General features: G+C 40.1%; 1 protein-coding gene across 1 annotated transcript; it reads left to right on the forward strand.

Moving 5' to 3' along the window:
- The first annotated feature begins 9,678 nt into the window (after nt 1-9,678).
- On the forward strand, nt 9,679-11,331 carry LOC124606249 (piggyBac transposable element-derived protein 4-like). Its single transcript, XM_047138225.1, has one exon. It carries the CDS (start codon nt 9,679-9,681, stop codon nt 11,329-11,331), a length of 1,653 nt encoding a protein of 550 aa, XP_046994181.1.
- Nucleotides 11,332-24,922: the final 13,591 nt, after the last annotated feature.

Raw genomic sequence — 24,922 nt, forward strand, 5'->3', positions numbered from 1 at the left:
GAAGGTGTAAGTCAACTACCCTGGCCAGCAAGATCTCCGGATCTGTCCCCCATTGAGCATGTTTGGGACTGGATGAAGAATCGTCTCACGCGGCCTGCACGTCCAGCACGAACGCTGGTCCAACTGAGGCGCCAGATGGAAATGGCATGGCAAGCCGTTCCACAGGACTACATCCAGCAGCTCTACGATCATCTCCATGGGAGAATAGCAGCCTGCATTGCTGCGAAAGGTGGATATACACTGTACTAGTGCCGACATTGTGCATGCTCTGTTGCCTGTGTCTATGTGCCTGTGGTTCTGTCAGTGTGATCATGTGATGTATCTGACCCCAGGAATGTGTCAATAAAGTTTCCCCTTCCTGGGACAATGAATTCACGGTGTTCTTATTTCAATTTCCAGGAGTGTAGTTTATAGCTTATTCACGCCAAAGCACAGTCCTCGTAATGTTCACATCTGCTATTGTCCACCCTCCGATATGCGCCCCTTGCATACGCGAAAACTTGTCCTATTTCACAAAGGAACTGAAGTACAGTGCGCAGTTCACAGTTTACTCAGCTGTAATCAAAGTCTGTCTGCAGTTCACATCGATACTGTGCACATTCCAGTATACTAGTACATGTCCTAACAACGCCCTCAGACACGGAAGCCAACCCACTAGTCAATCCGTCACAACAGTCCTCGTCATTTAAACCTATTCCTCTGTTTTTCATTTTCGATTGTCGAAATAGTTCTCTTACAGCAAAGAGATGTAAAAATACATTGAGACGTTTATGATCAGATTCATGTATTTGTGTTTTAATGTACCGACATTTACTACCAAACCAATGAATAAGAGGAAATAAGAAAAGGAGAAAAAATATTCGTATAGGGTCCATGGGGCTACACCATTACAAGAGACGCGTGCGCGACGTTACATTTAATCGGTTTCGAAGTATTACTACTAATCCTTGTCGAGTTCCTTCACAACAATAAATATTTAAATAAAGTAGATTTTTAATATACCCCGTTTTTGAAGGAGACTCAAAAGTATAAAATAATTTCCTTTGCCCCTTACAGATTCCTAACCCAATACAGATAGTCCTTCAAATCTGTCGTTGGTAATTTTTAATTGCTATAAATATACTTGGAAAGATTTAAAACGAAAATTATGGTGCACATGCAATATGTAATTGACGCATGAATACTTCACGTCTTTATTACTATCTACTGCACGCGCTTCTCGTTTTCGTTTTAAATCTTACAAGTATTTTCACAGCTATCAAAAATACACTTTCACAACTTTTCCGGACTATCTGTTTGGGATTAGGAATCGGTACGAAGCTAGGAGATATTATTTTATAATTTTTAGCCCCACTTAAAGCTCGGTATATTAAAAATTTATATTTATTTAAATACTTATTTTCTGATTTTTCCGTCTCGTGTGTCAGAAATTTTTCAATGGTTTTTAAACATATTTGCGATATTAGAAGCCAAATTTGTCAAATTTCAGGTTTATTTTAGTGTTTTTTTTTCACCTGATAATATTTGAAATAGAATAGCTTTAGACTTACCTACTAATAGTCATTATATAGGTATTTTTCTAAAACAAAGTAAAGAAGCAATTAGAATTATTTTATAAGATTTTTCTATAAGATTTTTATTTGAATATTACTTTTATAGCCACACCATCGTCGTCCTATTCATATGTCACAAAAATTGAACACTACTCCTTCCTCCCCCCTACCCCTCTCCCACTGTCTGCCTCCTTCTCCCCACTTCCTCTGCTCATCTCCTCCTTGCCTCTGTCTCTCTGTCTCTTGCTCCTCCTCTCTGTGACCATCTCCTTCTCCCCCTTTCTCTGTCCATTTCCTTCTTGCCCCTCTCTTTGTTCCTATACTTCTCAACCCTTTCTCAGTCCATCTCCTTACTGTTCCTCTTTCGGCCTATCTCCTCCTCTCTCCACTCTCTGCTTAGGTGTGCTCACCCACGTGTATAGCCCTTGGAACACATTGCAACACTATCTGCAAAATACAGCGGTTGTGCAGGGCAGCCTAGATGTCATGAATTACCAACCCTTTTTCACCTCCACACCTACCAAACAGACTGCCTTACCAAACGGACTGACAAGGAAGCGAGTTAACATTACATTATTATCCTGGTGTAGGCTAGGTTCAAAATTGCAGAATCTATACTAAGCAGACAGACAAGAAATTAGCTAATAAAAACGTGGCAAAAACACAAATCACACGAAATTTTTGTCATAATTTGCCGAAACAATAGAGACTGGAAAATACATAGCTACATGGAGGGAGAAATTGTTCTTCTTTGTGGGACTCTTCAATGAAGTAGTGCAGTCCTTCATTAATTTGATAGATCCCTGCTTAAGACATTGTTACAGTCATTGACATAAGGTTAATAGCCAGAAATAAGCAAATATCCGTAAGATGTACTGACTGTTCGAATCTGATTGCCTAACTAGGACAGGGCGAACGATGACGATGAGAATGATCTACATAATTAGTTTTATATTCCAAGACCATAGTTCTCCATCCAAATTACTGCTGGCAAATCAAGAACGCTAATGTAGACCACGACAGCCCTTTCGCGCAGCACGGTGATGACCTTTCGTCAGAAAAGGTAACGGAATTTTACATTGCCTGGGGTGAATAGCGAATAATAATGATTGTTACATCATGCGATGTTATATATTGAAATAACAGCTGTGCAAGAGTTATTCGTCAATCGTGTTATCTCAAAATTCAGCATCATTCCGTAGCCTTTAAAATTTCTGCTATCGGATATCCCAACGTGTGTAACAAAAAAGTCGTGTTTAGTTGATTTGACAAATTCTTTAGACAACGAATACGAAACGAAAATAGCTATAACGCAACTGAGGAATACTGAACGAATTCATTCGTTGAGGAGGAAGTCTTTTCCATGACATAATTTTTAAGTGATGTTATCCTGAGACCCAGTCTAAAAAATGGTTCAAATGGTTCTGAGCACTATGGGACTCAACTTCTGAGGTCATTAGTCCCCTAGAACTCAGAACCAATTAAACCTAACTAACCTAAGGACATCACAAACATCCATGCCCGAGGCAGGATTCGAACCTGCGACCGTAACGGTCCTGCGGTTCCAGACTGCAGCGCCTTTAACCGCACGGCCACTTCGGCCGGCCCCAGTCTCTTACCGACAAGTTTAAACAGTTCATTTTCTGTCCGAATAAAGATTTCAGTGGATTTCTTCTAATTTTGGGTTTCTTCTAATTGAATTTGATTTATCAATCTAAATACACTTGGAAAAAAATAAGAAAAACTTTAAACCTATCTTTTCCCCTTTCCCAACGAGAAACCAAACTTGCTGACTAAAACCAAACGTCAGTTACGACGTAATGATGTAAAAGTTTCTTTTTTAATTTGTGTATCTCGGACAGATGGATTGCTGCTCTTCAAACCATCTTTATTGGCATTTTTACAAGTGGTTGTTGTAGGACACCTGCACAGCGTGCAAACAATTCTGATCTCTCTTCCCAGATGAAATAATAGCTGAGAGATGACCTAACGTATTACGCACGTTCGTTGTTGGATTGTTACACAAGTTATGTGCTGAACCAGAAACTCATAAAAAGGAGTGCTATCTGAACTCAATTAATGAGTAGCTCTTACTCGGTAGAAAGTCTTGTCTGAGATTCCAAACCAACGGCTTGGGAAAAGGACATGTCTTTCTAAAAGCCCGCCTGCATCGGCCTTGTAGATAAGAGCTAATGAATCTGAAACGCATTTAAAATTATATTTTTATGCAAAAGACAGCACAAATTTATTTTTGAAGGCTACTCTTTAATCACGAACCAGTGTTCAGATTTTTAATGTGATGAAAGTTGTCGACAGTGCTAAAGCTACTAATTTTCTTTCGTGAATAAAAAATTATAACTTTTAATCGCAATAATACCGTGCTTTCTGCCGTAAAAAGTTACGTTCAACCAGTCTTATACGCAACACGCTGATGTCTCAATTCTCTGGAAATAATCTGAGCCTGCAGTGTGTCTGTGATCATTGTGTCGCTGTGATGATCTACCGTCAGATTGAACTATGGGCTGTAAAACGCCTACCTTAAGAGCTCTGAGACCTTGTTCGGTGGAAGATACGTGTTTCACAATAATGAAGATGAACACGCGCTCATAGCTCTTGAAGTATGCATTTTAGAGGCCACGTTTACCAGACTTTTTCCTTTCTTTTGGTCCACACCACCAACTCACAACACATGGAAAGCAAAGTGCTTGTAGTAGAAGAGACCTGTATCACAGTATCGAAGATGGATTGCCCATAGCTCTTAAGCAAAGCGGTTTAAAGTCAATGCTTAGTCTGGTTTTTTGCTTCGAACGATCGTTCCTACCATGTCCCTGAATATCGATCATTCCTCTTGGGAGGCCCTGTATGAAGTCCCGATTGGAGTATTTTCTGTCTTGCATAATTTTTCCTAGATAGATGATTCTTTTCCTCTAGCAAACTGGTGACATTGCATCAGCCAACCTATAAAGCTACACTTGTTATAGTTTTAAGATGCGTAGTTACACTGTAGGGATCTTCTGAAGAAATCCTGAAAAGATCTCTGCAACAGGAGCTTTCGCTTTACACTGTTTCAAGTTAGCACAAAGTTAAGTTAAATTACTCTCTCCAGCCAGCACCTAAAAATCTGCACTGCTTTTAAGTGTTTCTGGTAGTTAACCTACAACGTACAGTCGAAAGATAAAAGATAATCGTAAAGAAATTAATGAGAGTAGTGGGCAACACCGCACCTTTGAACTGGCTTCATAACAGAAAAAAATGTTTTGTACTCCATGATCATCTTTGAATCACAATCTGAGTGATTCACAACATTTACTTTCAAATCTACTAACGAAGTGTACGCCATCATAAATGGTAATGCCCTACAAATGAAGGCTATAGAAATGACAATGAAAAGTTGGAACGCTTCTCGTATCAACTAAATGATGTTTTACCAAAACCGAAACCCACCATCCTACTTACGGGGGGGGGGGCTTCAGTCCACAGGAAGAGAATGAAAATAACTACAAAAAATTGTTGCAAAGAACCCATCACATAAAAGAACTAATCAAAATGGCATCAGATTGACAGAACTTGTGGGACGCACAAGATGATCCTGAAATCCACCACACCACAGCTAGGTGAATCTTAACTCGATCACGTGGCGTTCAAACTGAAGTTCCATTAAGAAACACAAAATGTCAGATTCAGCAGAAGAACCAGTCTATATTTTGATCACTAGCTTGGTAATAGAAAACAAAAAATCATGACCAAAAGAAAAAAACTGAACCAATAACCACAAAAACAAAAAATAAGACCCAGAAAATACAATAAACTCCATGTAGTTTGCCCTCGCAACCGAAGAAATGCAAAACCAAGGCTGGAATCAAATAAAAGGAAGCCTAATAAGTAAAGCTGAACAGTTATCTCCCAAACCAAAGCCAAAAAGCATACCTGGTAGAATGTGACAGACTCCTTGAACTAAGAAGAAAAGCTAGTAATAGTGGCAATCATAGAAAAAGGAACAAAAGAGACAAAACTTCTTGAGAGTAAGAAAATTAGGGTGCGGAAACCTCATAAGAATAAAAAACCCAAGGAGACCAACTCCTCTTTCAGATCAAGGAAATCTTCATCAAAAGCCACACAAGGAACTTTTATAAGAGAAGGCAAAAACTGAAATATTGCCCACAAGAACATGGATAATTGCAAAATATTGGCAGAATCTTTCAGAAACCTCCCCAAGGCATCGACAACAACCAACCCTAATACTGAATCACCCACCACCGCCGAACTACTGTGTTTTCAAATCTCAAGAACTATAGGGCCTCGGGAGGAAACCTTACCACAACTGGACTTTGGTAAAATGTCGACAAAAATACCATAGACTCTCTCCAAAACATCTTTGAAGAAATCTGACAAAATGAGAATCCCTTCAAGAATAGAAGTTTTACCTCGTCCAACAACCCCATAAGAAAAGGTCCAAAACAGACCCACCGACTACAGGGGGATCTCACCCTTAGATTTAGCATACAAAATATTTTCTAAAAGTCACACAAAACAGAGATAAACCCTAATTAGACCATCAGCTTGGAGAATACCAAATGGATTTCAGGAAAGAAAGATACAGTCCAGAACAAATCCTAAGACTCAGAAACATCATGATCTATAAAAATCAAGAGCAGAATCTTATGCTATTGATTTTATTGACTTTCATAAATCATACTCTTCAATAGATTGGGATCACCCAACTCTATAATAAAAGAATTAAATCCAAAACTCTTACCAACTCACTCCAAAGTCAAATTCATCACAGAGCTATGTGATCTTTTTGAGATAAAAACTGGTGTACCTCAAGGAGATGGACTGTCTCCGCTGCTATTTAATTGCGCCCTAGAAAAAGTAATCAGAGAGTAGAACATGAAGATGCATAACAGAATCCGTCAAGGAACGAAAACCAAAAGCATCAAAGTCAGTTGTCTAGCCTCTGCAGATGATAAGGCCCTACTAACTGAGACCTGGGAGGAAACCAAACAATAGACTATCTAACTACGAAAACAAGCAGAAAAATAAGTTTCAAAATCCCTTTGGAAAAGATCACGAAAAAGTGGGAGAAAAAGTAAGAGAAAAAATACAGATCCTTAAAGAATTCAAATACCTTGGAGAACGGATCAACTAGAATGTCCTCGAGAAAAAGGCAACGGATTCTAGACAATGTTAAGTTGGACTGGCATACCAACTCACCAAAAACACATATAACAAAAACTGAATGCAAATAAAAGAGACATTGCAATACAGTAAGAAAACCAGAAGCCCTGTGGGCAACTGAAACACTGTTCATCACTAATCATGGCCCCGTTGTAAGACTATAGATCAAAGGAAAGATGATTTTAAGAGAAATCGGCGTGGATTTCACAAGTAACTAATCCACATCAGAAATGAAAACCTTTACCAAACTACCGAAAACTCCCAGATACAATTAGGGAAAAAAGAATTAATATTTTGTGGATATATCCTCAGAATTAATCCAAATAGAGTAACCAAAAAAATGTACTAGTACTTCAGCAAAAAAAACCTAATCAAATTGGTTTAAAGAAACGGAAAAGGACTTAAGAGAACCCCAAATCACAGAAAATATGCTCAGAGACAAAACCAAAAGAAGAAACGGAGACAGGAAATAGTGGTTCCATGTCAAAATAAAAACAAAACGAACGAGTGAAATCTCTAAAGAAGAAAGGAAAGCAAGAGCAGAAAGAATGAAATAATACTGGGTTAATAGAGAGGCTTAGAACATATAAAAGTTATTGATTTAACTTACCCCAGACTCGGATGACATGAGTGAAGAAGCCAAATAAGTTTTTCAAGGCAGACTGTCCAATTGATTTAATAATTAACAGCAAAAGTGCATGTCTATAGCTATTAAAGTAAGAGTATCTAATAACATTGGACCAATACTGTTCTGGCCTAAATATCTGACCGAGTAAAAAGAAATTGAAAGTGACGACGCGTTAAACCCAATCGACGGAAGGAAAGAGAGCTAAGAAGAAGGACGTCCTCTTGGAGAAAGATCCACAAAATACGCTATAGAGGCAGCGAATTTCCCGAACCAAAGATTAAGTGTCCTTTGCCATACTGCTACGACGGATGAAAAGTAAAATATAAAGAACAGGGGATAGTAAAACGTTAGCAAACTAAATTACAAATCGAGTTAACTTTTGCAAACACTCACACGTACCTGAATACATTACGTTATAAGTATGCTGTACACATGTCTGCGCTCTTATTGGTCTGCTGAAGGCTGAAGTTGACTATGTGATAATATAAAGTTGATAATTCTTAAATCGCTAACATAAGGTTAAACTGATTGTTAGTTTTCCAAAAGTGAAAAGTAGTAAAGAAAACGTAACTACTGGTGTAGATAAATTAGATGTATGCTGAAAGCTGGATATATGACGAATGCCTGCAGACGCAACCCACGAGCAGTAAACTAGTGTCTGATGGTCGCAAGCTACATTAAACAGTGTAATATGAGATAGATGATAAATCAAGATACTATTAAACAAATGTGAGCCGACATAAAAGAGAACGCCGAACAGGAAAATGCGAACAAAAAGGGTGGACAGACATCGTAATAGATCATAAAGGTTAGAAAACACTTTGCAGGTGGCGTTATCACGGATATTCCTTTATTGATTTAACAACTGATGTCCAATACAGTTCAAACTCTTGAAGAAAATCCAGATGTTATCCTTCAGGAACATCTCGACAAATTCCTAAATGTTGATCTAACCATCCTACTTTATGTCTGTATTTTAAAAATAAGAACAGATCATCCAGTGATTGTAATAAGTCGAAGCCAATAAAAAAATCACTTGTGTGACCTGAAACTGAAATATACAGTGTGTATCTCCTCAAAAGTCTTCAGGCACATTTTCTCCAGCTACACAGTGCAGAAACGAAGTCTCAAATATCTGCCGAAGTAGAAAACAGAATGCCCCTAACGACTCTTACGACGGACACCAGGTATATTTCAAAAAAATTTCAGGACTGTCAGCGCATACCCATAACTCAATGGTAATAGTCAGTGTATGTCCACTCTCTCAGCTTGTACACTCCTGGAAATGGAAAAAAGAACACATTGACACCGGTGTGTCAGACCCACCATACTTGCTCCGGACACTGCGAGAGGGCTGTACAAGCAATGATCACACGCACGGCACAGCGGACACACCAGGAACCGCGGTGTTGGCCGTCGAATGGCGCTAGCTGCGCAGCATTTGTGCACCGCCGCCGTCAGTGTCAGCCAGTTTGCCGTGGCATACGGAGCTCCATCGCAGTCTTTAACACTGGTAGCATGCCGCGACAGCGTGGACGTGAACCGTATGTGCAGTTGACGGACTTTGAGCGAGGGCGTATAGTGGGCATGCGGGAGGCCGGGTGGACGTACCGCCGAATTGCTCAACACGTGGGGCGTGAGGTCTCCACAGTACATCGATGTTGTCGCCAGTGGTCGGCGGAAGGTGCACGTGCCCGTCGACCTGGGACCGGACCGCAGCGACGCACGGATGCACGCCAAGACTGTAGGATCCTACGCAGTGCCGTAGGGGACCGCACCGCCACTTCCCAGCAAATTAGGGACACTGTTGCTCCTGGGGTATCGGCGAGGACCATTCGCAACCGTCTCCATGAAGCTGGGCTACGGTCCCGCACACCGTTAGCACTCTAAGCGCCAAGCCCGTAAAATTTACGGGCCTGGGATCGCGCGAAAATCACCAAGCCCGTAAAATTTACGGGCCGCTACATTTAATTTCATTCAAAACACTGCAACGTTATTTCTACGGGTTTGGCCAGCGCTATACGTTTTTCAGATGTTTATTAACAAAATGCGTCCATAGATGTCACGGCAGCGCTGTAATTCATGTTAAAACTTATCTTTGCGTTCTCAGTCTGTATATCATTCAGTTGTTTGTCATCATGTTTCGGCGCGGTTTATCAGACGCAGAAATTGCGGATTTGATCAATCATAGCGACACTCTGGATAATGTAGAGAGTGATTCAGACGATTCTGAATGCAATGGTGTGTTTGAAGGTACGTATTTCCGAATTTTCCACGTAATTGTGCAGTACGCACATATCTGTTGAACATGTGTAAACGATGTATGTAGTTACACATAATGTGATATTCTTTTTAGAAGACGAGATTGATGACAGTTTGTCTTCAGATGAAGACGAGAATGATGTTGAAGGTGTTGCTTCAAATCCAGCAGCTGTGCCGTATCCGAAAGACAGTGAGTGGACTGCAGTTGACACCTACCGACCTCTGCCTGTCAACACGACACCCAGGCAGATACTAGTGGATATTGATGAGTCGAGTTCTGTACTGGATTGCAGTAAAGTGTTCCTTACTGACAGTGACGTAAATGAACTCAAGAGACAGACAAATTTGTATGCATCACAGACAATACAGAAGAAAAGAAGAGGAAATAATCTGAAGCCCCATTCAGTTTTGAGTTCGTGGAAGCCAGTGACTATAAGTGAGATGAGGCGTTTCTTGGGTATTATTTTCCACATGTGTGTTTCGAAAAAGCCCAAAATTGCGGACCATTGGAGCACTAATCCTGTTCTTAGTTGTAACTTTTGTCCCCATGTCATGAGCCGTTTGCGTTTCACTCAGATACTGTCATGCTTGCATCTTGTTGACAATTCAAATCAGAAAAAACCAGGCGAAGATGGATTTCATCCACTTTACAAAGTTTTGCCATATTATAATAATTTGAAGGAGCGATGTATCCAGGCATATCGTCCCTCAGAAAAAGTGACAATTGATGAAGGAATTTGCCCATTTCGAGGTCGTGTGAGTTTCCGTGTTTACATGCAAAATAAGCCTCATAAGTATGGACTGAAAGTATATGCTGTTGCTGAAGCCAGTAGTGGCTATGTTGTAAATTTTGAAGTTTATGCTGGTAAGCATATTGTTGACAATTCTTCGTCTGCGGTTATTTTGCGATTGTTGTCTGACAGCAGCTTGCTGAACAAAGGCCACACTGTGTATTTAGATCGATTTTATTCCAGTCCAGAGCTATTTCAGCAACTGGCAGAGAAAGGCACTGGAGCTGTTGGTACTGTGAACAAATCCAGGAAAGGATTGCCTAAAGATTTAGTATCTGCTAAGCTGAAAAAGGGCGAAATGTCTTTTCGGCGTAAAGATAATGTATTGGCAATGAAGTGGAAAGATAAGAGAGATGTGTATACATTGTCTACAAGGCATCAAGCAACATTTGGTACGCATACTAAGAGAAATGGGTCTGTAGTATTGAAACCACTTCAGGTACTTGATTACAACCTCAATAAAATTGGAGTGGATATTGGAGACCAACGCCTGCAGTACAATCCGTTCCAGCACAGAACTGTGAAATGGTGGCGAAAATTATATTTCCATTTGCTGCTTATGGGAGTATCAAATGCATTTTGGCTGTACAATGCAGTGCACAGGAAGAAAATTACAATAACAGACTTTATAACAGTGCTTGCAGTTCAGCTTGTTGAAGACGACACACTTGAATTCATTCCAAGAAATGAAGGAACTGTAGGTCGGCTAACAAAGAGACATTTTTTGCAGCACATACCTGCAACTACTAAGAAGTATGCTGCTCGTGTGTGTCACGTGTGCAGTTCCAGGAGCAAGAAACAGAGTGGCAAGGCTTCTCGCAAAGAGACACGATACGAATGTGAACAGTGTGGCGTTGCACTCTGCCTGGAACCTTGCTTTAAAATTTTCCACACTAAAAAACAATATGATTCTGTGTGAAATTTATATGTAATACTGTATACTATCAGAAACATGTAATGTAGTGCCACAATTTTGGTTAAAAATAAATCACAATTGTATTCCCTTATTCGTATGACTTTTTCTAAATTCTTAAAACATCTAAGTGATTTCTATAACTGTACCTTAAAGCTGTGCATTGTAAAGTAGTTTCTTTCACTCAGAATTAAAGTAGAAATGTGCAGCTTCAAGATGGTACCAAATTTGCCACAATCCAAACAGTAGATTTGATGCAGTAATTTTTTTAATATTGGTAAAATTGCCCGGTTTCTAGGGACGGGTGCATAAAATAGGCCTGGTACAGAGAGTGTTAGGCCGTCTTCCGCTCATGCCCCAACATCGTGCAGCCCGCCTCCAGTGGTGTCGCGACAGGCGTGAATGGAGGGACGAATGGAGACGTGTCTATGTGCCTGTGGTTCTGTCAGTGTGATCATGTGATGTATCTGACCCCAGGAATGTGTCAATTAAGTTTCCCCTTCCTGGGACAATGAATTGACGGTGTTCTTATTTCAATTTCCAGGAGTGTATTATATCGTGCATCAGGTGTTCTCTAACGCTGGCAGTGCTTACGCGTAAAGGACAGGGAAATGCATGCAAAGCCGAAATCGAATTGTTACTCATGTTGAACTTTCTACTGTGGTATGGGCGATAACATGATGGTTTACGACGGAGTCTGTGGCCATACTGAAAAGAAAGCTAACTCACAAACTTCAAGAAATAATTGTAGTTGACCATATCCATTTTACTCCATCATTGTCCTCAACGGGCGACATAGAATTATTTTATTTGTGGAAATTTTAGAAGACTGATTTATGTGCATCAGTCAGCCAGAGAATTCAAACGATTCTGGATTTTACGTCATAAGCTCACTGGACAAAATATTAGTCACTCCCTCAAAAAAGGGAGGGGTAGGCATCCAGCCACTTACTACCACTAACATTTCCAAACCCAGATTAACACGCCGATCCGGTGGAGATACGAGACAAGACCAGGAAAGAAGGGAGTGACGTTTAATGCATTTTCTCCGCATGCAGCTTAGTGAAACGGAAGAATGTGCTTGCGGGGAGAGAGATTCCCCAGAGCACGTCGTAATAGACTACACTTTTGCCACGTACGACACACGACTATAGCACACATACGAGACCTTGCACAACGCGATTACAGACGAAACAGCAAAGAAAGAAGTGAACACCACGGTAGACTCGATCCCTAAGGCCGTGCACCTTCAGTACTTAAAAGAGCGCCGAAGTAGACCTGACATGAAACCCAGCACACCGTCAATCAGCATGATAGGCACGTCAGAGGAGTGAATTAATATTCGCAACTGCGAATAGGATTAGACTCAGACTGCACAATGGGATTAGACTTCGACTGCACACTGGGCTTAGTGACAATGGAAATTTGTGCAGGACCGGACTCGAAACGGGGTTTTCTGCTTGTCGGCATCGGTCGCCTTAACCACTTAGACTACCCGTGAACGCCTCTATGACCGACCGAAACTTCTGTATGTTACTGTAGGTGTATAAGTCCTGCACTCGTACATAACTGTGATTCGTGCACAAGGAACAGGCTTTCATTATTATTGCCGCGGCCTTTTCTAGGCATCAAACAGTACTTGCGGTGTCTTTGTTATACGATGTACTATGCAACGTCTTTCACACACACATGCATGCCTGAAGGATATTGCGCAGTGTATCGTTTAACGCAGACACTGCAAATACTACCACTACCTCAAAGGAAAATGGCAAAAGTGCCCCAAGCAAGAATACTGACAATGATGGCGACAATTTCCTCGAAGAAATTACTTAGTGTATAAGCCGTCACATGTAACTGTACCTCGAAACACGTAGAACCTGCACAGTGGGTACTGGCGCACAACTTAGTAACAAAAAGAAGACGCCCACCCCCTCACCCACCCCCATGTCACCCACACTGGAATTCGCTGACAGGAATCTACAACCCATCCCCAATCTTACCCATCACCTTTAAAATTACTTCAATTTGAATAAACTGCTAACAATATAACTCAACATCCTCTGTTTAATTATTATTATTTTTTTTTTTTGCAGCTCACTATTATAACTTCTATTTTTATTGCTGGAAACAACATTTGCTTGGAATAAGGAACAAATGATGTTATCACATGAAAAATTCTACAATATACGACCTGCTGTAAAATACGAGGTAACAGGTCTCTAAACGTGCAATAAATGAAATGCACTGAAAGTCAATTTCAGATCCCTGTGAACCGTTTTCCAAGCTAGCATTACGAGAGAACTGCATACAATGCACATTTTCTGTCGGTCAACTCTCAAAAGATCATTGCTCTCAGAGACACGTAAAGCTGCACGTCTTAAATGGACCAAACAGGGAAGAAATGGGCAGTAGTTGACTGAAGACGTGTGGGGTGGTTCGAAAAGTCGTGATTTTGCCTCGTGTGGAATGATGCAAGGTGCCGAACTAACGACAGCCCAATGAGAAGTTTAACGCGCTGTGTGTGAAGTGTAGTTCAGGCTAGAAGCGCCCGTGTGATATTTCGGACGTATTTGTACTACGAGTTCTTCTTACTAATTCACGTGACCGTGGACATGAACAAGAAGGTTTGTTTGAGTATTGGTGGTGACCAAGTGTTGCCCTTCCTTGTACTTCTTCTGCTACTTCTTCTGCTGCTGTGGACGGTGTCGTCTTTCAAGATGACAACAACCCCGAAAACAGGACTGCACGCCTACGTTCCTGGTTTGTTAACACTCAGGCACCGTATCGCATCTTGACTGGCCAGCTAAATCTCCCGATCTTAACTCCGTAGGAATTTGTGACTATTTTGTGCAGTGAGCGAAACATAACATTCGACATTCCGCACTCCGGTACCTCTGTGGGACCTATTCATCGATGACTTGGTTTCATCTGAGTATGGCATACCTGAAGCAACTTGTGTATTCTCTTCGTTGCCGGATTGAGATCTTGGTCGAGGCTAGAAGTAGAGCTACACGTGATGTCTTCCGAGGTGAATGGCATTTGGTCGGATGTGCTTTTTAGCTGTTGTTGTGGTCTTCAGTCGGAAGACTGTTTTGATGCAGCTCTCCATGCTACTCTATCTCGTGCGAGCCTCTTCGTGTCCGAATAACTACTGAAACCTACATCTTTCTAAATGTGCTTACTGTATTCATCTCTTTGTTTCCATTTACGATTTTTTACCACCGACACTTCCCTCCGATATTAGACTGGTGATCCTTTGATGTCTCAGAATGTGCCCTTCAACCGATAACTCCCTTTGGTCAAGTTGTGCCACAAACTTCTTTTCTCCCTAATTCTATTTAGTGTTTGCTCATTAGTTACGTGATCGACCCACCTAATCATCAGCATTCTTCTGCAGCACCACATTTCCAAAAATTCTATTTTCCTTTAAACTAAATTGCTTACCGTGTCTATCGTTCATGTTTCACTTCAGTACATGGCTATACTCCTGACAAAACCTTCAGAAAAGACTTCCTAATACTTAAATCCATATTCGATGTTAACGAATGTTTCTTCTTCAGAAATGCTTTTCTTTCCATTGCCGGTTTACATTTTATATGGTCTCTACTTCGTCCATCGTCAGTTATTTTGCTGCCCAAGTAACAAAACACATCTGCTGTATTTTCACATTAATTTATCTAACACTTTCGTAGGTGGAGAACTCGGCACAGTAGGCTGTGACATTATAATAAAAATGTGCTACCTAAAATGTTTGCTTGTTATATTGACTGTAAATAATACACTTCTTTCATTCTGTAAATCTTTGGATGCTACTCGTATGTGTTAATTAGAAATATGATTGCGCTATAACCTGTATAAATAATTTGGTATTATGGTGTATTTATTCTGGGTTAAGGCCGTTAGGGAAGGTCAGTGCAAACCAAGGTGTGCCCGCAATATTACTTGATGCAGTGGGAGTACTGTAGACGGCAAAGAAGACGACGGCTGAACATCTGCTGCGGACTGTAAGGTTGTTTTATTTTCGTTCACGTTAGAAATTTTGTGAGGCATTACCCAGTGACAATCTCAGTGCATTTTATTTCAGTAATAAGTGTTGTACGTAAAAACTGTAGGTAGCTGATCTTGTCAGTGTCGTCAGTCCCGGTCACCTACTTAGGGCCTCGATCTTTTCCATTTATTCAATACCCGAGTGTTGTTGTTTAAATGGCTAAAGGAAAAGTAATAAAAGACTATCACTTCCAGTTTTGTTTGTTTGCTAAGATGATAATTGAAGGTAAATAATAATAAACACTCAGTGAGTTAACAGTGTTGGTCAATAATATTCGGAGACAATGTCATTTTTGCTAGCTGAGCGAAGAAGAAGTATAGTAAAGCAACTTAAAATTAAAGTAATTCTAGCAATTTAAAACCAAACCAAAGAAAAGAATAAATTAGGTTCAAGTATTTCAGATCTGTGTCTATAGCAAAAATGCTATTATGTTCTGGCTTGATTCGTACTTTGGCGTTGTCAGTTTGTTGAAACCCAATAGTTGCTTGTGTGATCCAGTAAATTTCCATAGTAATTAAAATCTATTCAAAGTACGTAGCTTGCCGCGCCTCGGAATCTAGCGCACGTAAGTAAACGTTAATCTAAGGTTACGTACGTTATTGTCAGTAATTTACTTTTCAATAACGAGTTTAAGTACACCTTTCCAAACGAACATAACTGAGTATTAGCGAAATAAGACAGCTTTCTTTATCCATTATTATTTTGTATCGTGTTATGTTGTCAGAAACGTGTGTCAACAGAGCTGCCAAACAATTACGGCCGGCCGGTGTGGCCGAGCGGTTCTAGGCGCTTCAGTCTGGAACCGCGCGACCGCTACGGTCACAGGCTCGAATCCTGCCTCCGGAATGGATGTGTCTGCTGTCCTTAGGTTAGTTAGGTTTAAGTAGTTGTAAGTTCTAGGGGACTGATGACCTCAGATGTTAGAGACCGATGACCTCGCTGTCTGGTCTCCATCCCCAAACAATCCAAAATCAGATGTTAAGTCCCATAGAGCTCAGAGCCATTTGAACCAAACAATTACTATCGTGTTATGTTGTCAGAAACGTGTGTCAACAGAGCTGCCAAACAATTACGAATTCATTGCTGTCAGCATTATTGGTAGCATAGTGGACAGACAGTGGTAAATTGGACTGGCAACCGTATTAAGAATTTCTCTATTACTTTAGTTAGTCATGTGGTACCCCTTTTCGTTTCGCGATTTTGTGTGGGTTATGGCACTGTTGAAAGCATCAAAACAAATCAAAATAAGCAGAAAGTGCAAGAGAAGAGTAGTTTGATCATTAGAGCTACTTGTTTTACACTTCTCTCCACAAAACGGTGAAAAATTTCTTCAGAGACGATAACCTTGCCCAAAATTAAATTCATTAGGCATACGAGAACACAGCCATATTATCGCATTAACTGAATATTAAGGTGGGAGGTTACAATCTCCGAACGAGGATCTGGTTTAACTGTCGAGTGACCTTCCATCTCTCCTCAACCGCGGCGGCGCGGCTGCGCACTCTCTCCGGCCGCATCCGGCAGTCGCCGCAGCACCTACTCGCTAGCTTGCGCAGACAGGCGGGGAAAAAGCAACCGCGAACCCGGCGCGCCGTCCCCCGGAGCAGAACTAACGCCGCCTGCCTTCCGCCAGCGAGCGGGCGGCATCATTACCAGCGGCGGAGGATGCGTCTCCGGGAACGGAATCCGAGAGCGGCGGAAAACGCTCTGTACCGCTTGCATTCCCCGCTGTCTGTGTCTGTGTGTGTGTGTGTGTGTGTGTGTGTGTGTGTATGTGTGTGTGTATGTCTGTGGCCTCTCAGGTGAGAGGCGGAACCTCAGTCCGGCGGAAACGCGGATCGCTGCTCGCCTTCACAGTGAAACTGTCAGCTTTCCGAGAGGAATCTCCCGCTGTGACGAGTCTGGATGAGGGTATGGGGAAAGCCTATGCAGGAGCACATTCACGTGGACCAGCCGCAGCACTTCCTCCTCTCCTAGAAGAGAAAAACATCACTTTCTTTCATTACCATCCGGAAAAATTATTACCTAAAAACTATTTGTTTTGTACTGGGCACATTGTTTATTTTCTTTCATTCGAATTCATTTTCGACTCGTTTCGAACATGTGTTGCTCATCATCAGGCATATTTCTGAAAACATTTGAAAATAAAGTTTGCAGGATTTTCTTTGCACAGCCATCTTTCGAAGCAGCTGTTACTGTTATATATCAGTTATTATTGTTTTTTCGCCTGTTTTTAGCTTACTGTGCTTCAAGTGACTTTTTTTTCTTTTTTTCTTTATTAGACCCGTCTCGGTTTTATTTTCAAAGCACTTGTAATGGTCATTAGTGTTTATTTCTCTTTTGTACATGTTTTGAAATCCACTGCTTTTTCCTTCCGTATTGGCGGATGTTGAAGTCGTTACAGAACTTACTTAATACAGGGAAGAAACAAGAATAATTCGTGAAAGTTAGAGAAATTATCTTATACTCTATTATAATTTACAAACTATGTCCAGTGCAATCATGACACAACCGCTTCTTTTGAGAAAATGTTGAGGGGATACAAAGTCAGATTAAATGGTAAAACTAACACCATTTCCTCACAAGAAGCGACTTCGTCAAGATTACATTAGTCATACTATACAAAATTAACACATAGTCACTATTACATTATTTTAGTAACTCCTGTTTTATAAGTACTCAAAAATACGCTTGTTACGAGCAGACAGGCTCGCAACAAGTAGTAATGTATTAAACTAAAATAAAATAAATTACGTGTTTAAAGAAACAGATCTTTTAGTTCTTGAAAAATAAGTTAGCAATAAGAAACATTACAGAACAAAGGAAACAACTAGAAAGTCATCACAGAAAGCTTTCAAGGCTGAAAGAAAAAGGAAACCAGTGACAACATAGTCGGAAGAAAGGAAATGACTCAAGGGGAGAAGATAAAGGACGACTGGAAAAATGGTAAACAACAAAGGAACAAGAGGATTTGATGATGTTATGCGATCCAGCTGATCAATACGAGCACTGAACAATGGTGGTAGCGGAACTCATATAACTAGTTTATAACAATCACGACACCTACCCTTTCTCGTTATGCCCACAGTTCATTATTGTTTGCTTCTGCTTTCTTCATGGGTGTTTTCTGTCTCGTTTTCAGTTACTGTTTCTGGTTTGTTTTCAAAGTACCGGATTTCTACCGCCCAGCACTGATTTAACGATTCCATCCTTTTGTTTGTGCCAGCCATAACTACTCTGTTGCAGCAGCATAGAGCCAGCCTTATGAACACATAAGCTGTCATTCTACTTATGTCTTTATTGGTCGCATCTCTTATACTAAAGGGAATATTGTGTACGTGTGTGAGTGTGTGTGTGTGTGTGTGTGTGTGTGTGTGTGTGTTCAGACTTTACATTGACTGCTATGATGCAGCTCGCCCCGACTTGCTCTCCCTTGCCAACCTTGGGATCTCAAAGTATCACTTACACCCAGCATGCCCAAATACCTGTTGGATATATTCAAATTTACGTCTTTCTTCAAAGCTTTCTTCATCTGTGGGCTCCCTGTAGTATCGTGGAACCTACTCCATGATGTCGCAACGCACATATGGGCAACCGGCGGCCCGCGGTCCAGATCCGATCCGCCACTGGTTTCCGTCCGCCTCGCGGCGATCACTCATCATAAGTGTTTTTGGTCAAACATGAAAGAAATGCTTGCTAATAGTACTTTTGGAAATTAATACACTAAGTTTCAAAGAGCCAGATGAGTTGCTCGTAGCCAAGAATCGATAAGCTACTCCAGTTGCTTGCCGGTTAGAATTACCTACCTCACAACTGTGGAAGAGGAGAAACGGACAGATTAGCAGTAGCAGAAAACCATTTGCATTAGGAGAACACAGGATTTAATCTGAGACGACCCAGGACTTAGCAGCTACGAACGGGTATTATTATTGACTGTACAGTGAGGCAATAGAGATTTCCAAATATGACAATAATTACATCTGGTAAGAGGAAGGCATTAAGCGATCTCATTTTCGGTGCTCTCTCTCTCTCTCTCTCTCTCTCTCTCTCTCTCTCTCTCTCTCTCTCTGTCCCCCATAGTCTTCTATCTCTTTTTACATTAACTAAATACACCTGAATATTTAGGTTTAATGTTGACAGTGGTCGAGTGAAAGAAAGTAAAAAGCTGTCTAGTGAGAAGATTGCTAGAATAAGCATTGACTTTGGGACTATATGCGGGTTCGAAAGCAAATTCTTTGCTGGGTTATGCTCCTCGAGAGCCAAGAAACGGGCCGCAGCCTCAGATTTTTCAAGGTCATATGTTTAATATACAAAATGAAGGGTCCCTGAAACAGTTTCGCTCTAACTATTGGAACATGAAACAATACTTGAGTGAGCCTTTTAACTCTAAAGAAACAGTAATCGTCATTATTATGAAGTTAAAAGACTTAATCCAGCAGAAACTAGTGGCTGTTCCACTATCGGTTTAGGCCGGCCGCTGTGGCATAGCAGTTCTAGGTGCTTCAATCCGGAACCGCGTGACTGCTACGGTCGCAGGTTCTAATCCTGCCTCGGGCATGGATGTGTGTGATGTCCTTAGGTTAGTTAGGTTTAAGTAGTTCAAAGTTCTAGGGGACTGATGACCTCAGATGTTAAGTCCCATAGTGCTCAGAGCCATTTGAACATTAAAGACTGACAATTTGGCAACGCTGCAATCACATATACGGTAACTTTCTCTGTCAGCTGGACACGTTGCTGTGATTGTTTTTTGCCTAATATGTACTTGTACAGGCCATACAGAACCATACTTTTAAATAAACTGTTATTTATGCACTTTGTTCTTGTAGAGAAGTCATGACGAGTTACGCATTTTCATTATGAATTATGCATAGGCCTCTGAATGCCATATAAAGTTATAGATAAATGATATTTTATGATACTTTAACAGATTTGATGTATATGCGATGTAAGACTAGGCCACCTTGATCCAGAAAGATGTTTTTTGTCACATGAAGATCAGTATTTATTCATGTAAAACGAGCCACTGTGAGCCTCAAAGAAGATTTTATCACATTTTAGTTATTAAGGTCAGCAATTATTTCATGTAAACCTAGGCCACTTTGAGCCACCAATATTTTTGTAACATTTTATTAGCTACTAAGATCAGCATTTACGTATGTAGAAAGGCCACTTGGAGACATGACTCATATTTTCTCTGCAGTTGTTTTATTGATTAAGATTAGTGTGTATTCCAAGTACAAGGCCACCTGGAGCCATTTAATTCTTGATTTTACTGTTAGGTTTTCTTAATATTGCATATACAAGGCCACTGAGAGCCACAGTATAATGTTATGAACCAGTCATGTTCTGTGTAATGTTAGATTATTCTATGCCTAATTCTCAGTCTGATGCCACACTTGTTGATGTTATCTTATGAAGAGTTCACCTTCAATATTGACGATTCACTCTGATATAAAGCCCTGCTGCTTCAACGAGTCTGTTATTTCATTAGGATACTGAACTTTTTCTGATCAGATAAATTACTCGATGTTGACATAGGTAGAAATAGTCATGTTCCACCACTTTGCCTTTGCTACTTTTCTGTACCTTCCATTATCCAGTCTCCTGCCTCTGTTCGTGGTATTGGAGTAATTTACTTCTGGTATTCGTACTACAACATAAGTGACTATATATGTTGTTTGCATCTCAGAAGAATCTCTACTATAAAGAGCTGTGATGATTATGGTCATCACGTTACTGATATTATGATAATCGCCAACTACAGTTATTGGCAATCGGTTGCCGAGTACCTCTTGTATCTCTGCACATGACTGAGAAAATAATATAGAGTTCAGATGTATTGGTACACTGAATGCAATCCACGAGGTCACTACTAAGTTGTTGAACCTGCACAAAACAACAAGAAATGGACTTTATGGTACAGTCACTTCAACATGCTCATAGGCTTCAGCCACGACTCTCCCTTTCCCTTGCCCAATCCCGTATCATTATCTTGACGATTAGGATTGTATATTGATTCTGCTTTACATGAGTTATTTGCCAGCAACCTTGTTTATGAGACAGTTTACTCAGATTATTACCAGGATATGATCTGTACTAGTGCACCTGAGCACTACCAATTCTTTCAAGTCTAATGAAGTGATAGATAAATTTACTACAAATTTGTTGCACAAGGTACTTCGAAATATGTGTCAAATTTGTTAAACCCCGCTCGAGGGTTTTGAAAGGAGTACAAGTACACTGAGGCACACTTGTATGTGGCACCAGGATAAGATAAGAATATTAATAAATTAAAATGAAACTAGTATGCCACAAGTGATGAATGTCTCTGATAGGCTCGATAAGAAGTATCACTGACTGTGCACGACCGCAGAGCCAAAGATACTGTACTGCTTTGTTGGAGTAAGAGAGTGCTGGGCGCACAGTTGTAGGTAGCAATGTAACTTCAGTTATCAGATATTTTTGAAAAGACAAACTTAACTTGCAATATAATTTCGCTAAAGAAACTGAGGGTTAATAAATCACCATAATCAGTACCACCTCCCAGTCCAGGTCACATATTTTTTCAAAGAGGTTGGATTTTCACAAATGTTCTCGTTTATCAGCCAAATGAATTTCATGTGCATTTCAAGTATTATGGCCAGCATTCTAAACTGCTGAGCCTGCAGCTAGCATATTTATATTTTTTATGAGAGACCATAATATATTGCGTTACTCAATTGCTGCCTTAGAGGTAAGACAATTTAATTTTTTTGCTATGTTCAGAGGGACCAAAGTTATCAGATTTGAACAGGGCCAGATGATTCAGTGCCTAAGAGGCTGAATGTATTTTGCAGTTACTGTATTTCTTTATTGGTATTGGGAGTTGTATTGCCCAATCGATGAGTGTAAAGTTTGCTAAGAATAACACATAGTAAGCACACCACGTGCAGTTACAACACGCCACACGACAATTCGATTTCTGTATCCATTCCATAGTTCAGACATTGATTCAACGTAATGGTAAAGTTTATTATTACATTTTTTAAAGAACGTTACAGACCACACGTTATGTGAAATTCAAACTATTCCTAAAATTCTGGACAACCGCCGCAAGGAGCAGCTGTTAAATACGATTGAGGAATTGGAGATTTTCGGAGCAAAAAAAAGAAAAAAAAATCGATGGAAATTCTAAATGAGGAAGAACTGGTTTTTCACTCCTTTTACGGACATATATAACTCTGCCGCAATCATAGGGCCTGGGTAGATGGCGACACACTACAGTTCCCTGCTACACAGTATTCTTCCTGTTGATAAATGCCGTACCATTTTAACCCCAAGGATGTGGGCTTTTGTGTAGCTTCCTGCTGTGTCTTATTTTTATGGAAGATGAGTAAAAGTTTAGTTTTTCACTACACATACAGCATCATTCGCTCGTACTGCACTCAGCGCTAGACACTGCATGGTCCAAATTGAAAATCCCCTACAACAGCGCTACTATAGCTGTCCCACAACGCTTTCTCGTTATGTTGTTGAAAGCAGTTATTTTATAAAACATTTCTAGTCACAGGATTACAAACAGTTTTCAAGGATTTATCAATACGTCAAGACAAGTCTTGCTTATTCCTTCACCCCAAACCCCCAGTTCTTTAATTGTGTCATGACATTTTACAATGCTTATTACTCGTAGAAAACAGTTTTATGGTCATAGAGCCATAGACGATCTTAAGTACATTATTTTAAGTGATCCAATACTAAACCTATTCTCTTCCCATCCTCCACTAATTTCTGTAATTTTTAACTTTTATTAATTTTTCAGTTGTCATACGTACAATTAAAGCTTATGGTTTGTTATACAGTTATACCTACTTCTGTATGTGTTTTTTGTGATTGGAGAAAAAATTGTGACACAGAACATAAGTAACAGGGAACAAGTCACGTAACGTAGCACAATTGCAAGCAGTATTATTGCGCTAGTTTTTACATACTGTAATTTGAACAGTTCTTTAGTTAAATCGATGTTTAATGGTTAAGGAATTTCAATTAGATTAGGCAATTTGTGATGGTTGCCAAATTCTATTGATAGAACTGATGTATTGGATTCCAAGATTGCTCCTTCTCACATTGTTTGAATCTCCTGTATACATGCATTTGCTCCTATGGCGGAAACAGCAATATATGGGCGCCACCTGCTCCTCATAAGTGAATTTTGCATGCCTCAGATGCTATTTTTAGACTTTGTAAATTCTTATACAATGGCATTTAGAAACTTCTAATGATACTAGTAATTTATACGCTGCAAGTTGTCAAAGAACTGTTTGTTAACAGACAGTTGGCCTAATGTACTCTAGCGCCACTCAGCGGCTATTCCAGTGCATTACTTTAGACCACTCAGAAGATCCGTTACACATTTTTTTTTAAAGAAATACCTTTTTGTAAAACATTTCAAAGTGATTTCAATGAATTGTGTACTGGTGTAATTGTTTTATACAGTTTAACGATGAAAATGTGATTGTAAACAAAAAAATTCATAGTACACCACGTATCCAACGCCGCCTTCAGGTTTAGTTCACTTGGTTTCCAGTTTGCCCCTGATAGCAATTTCCACTTGTCTGGTGTCTGAGAATGTTGACGAGATACAATGTGCCTGATGAACAATTTTATATGATTGACATAACACTGGCAAGCTACAAAACCGTATTCTACTCATTATACTATTCCTCTAGTCAATGGTGAAATGTAACGTATTTTCATATCTTCTGATACCAGTTTTGTGCTGTATTTCATAGTCTTTGAAAACAACGGAATGTCGAAACGCGCGAGTTCATTTTGGAAATAATAAAATATGTGGTCAAGGCATCTGAAAAACTATCAAAATGTTCGTTTCGTCTCATAGCATTTTCATGCAAATTGCAGCTGATATGGACACATAATTTATTTTCAAGCAAGCTGGCATGCCATCACATTATCATCGTAAAGTTGTCGCATATCTCCGTAGGAATATACCGGATTGGATTGGACGTGGTGGAACAATATCTTTGGCACAAAGACCATCTGATTTAACCCCAGCGGACTTCTGTGCATGGTGTTACATTAAAGACAAGTGTTCTTACCTTCGCTTCTGGGAAATGTCGGCCAGCGGAGACAGTGGGTAACAGAAGCAGCTGCCTCAATACATCAAGGCTTTCTTCATAGGATTTGGCAGGAAACTGATTGCAGATGGGACATTTGTCGTGTTACAAGAAATAACCGCAATGAACATTTGTAAACAAAACTGGTAGATATACTGCATTCAGTGCTGTGTCAAAAATCTCTGTATGTTGCTTAAATTCTTCGCAATTGAAGGCTGCCTATGTATACCTCACTTATAAACACGTTGTATATAGAAAACAAAGCGGTTCCATCAAATGTCACTGGGGCACGCCTGATGATACTCACGTCTGAGATGTCTGACAAACAGTCGCGAGGTTAACATATTAGGTCTTATTACTGCACGCTTACATGGCCGTTTTAAACTGGTGGCAAAATCTTCTGAGTTGTTACACTACGTTGTACTCCTCTTCAAATTAC

Source organism: Schistocerca americana, chromosome 3 (assembly GCF_021461395.2).
Source record: "Schistocerca americana isolate TAMUIC-IGC-003095 chromosome 3, iqSchAmer2.1, whole genome shotgun sequence".
In the NCBI taxonomy this organism is placed as follows: domain Eukaryota; kingdom Metazoa; phylum Arthropoda; class Insecta; order Orthoptera; family Acrididae; genus Schistocerca; species Schistocerca americana.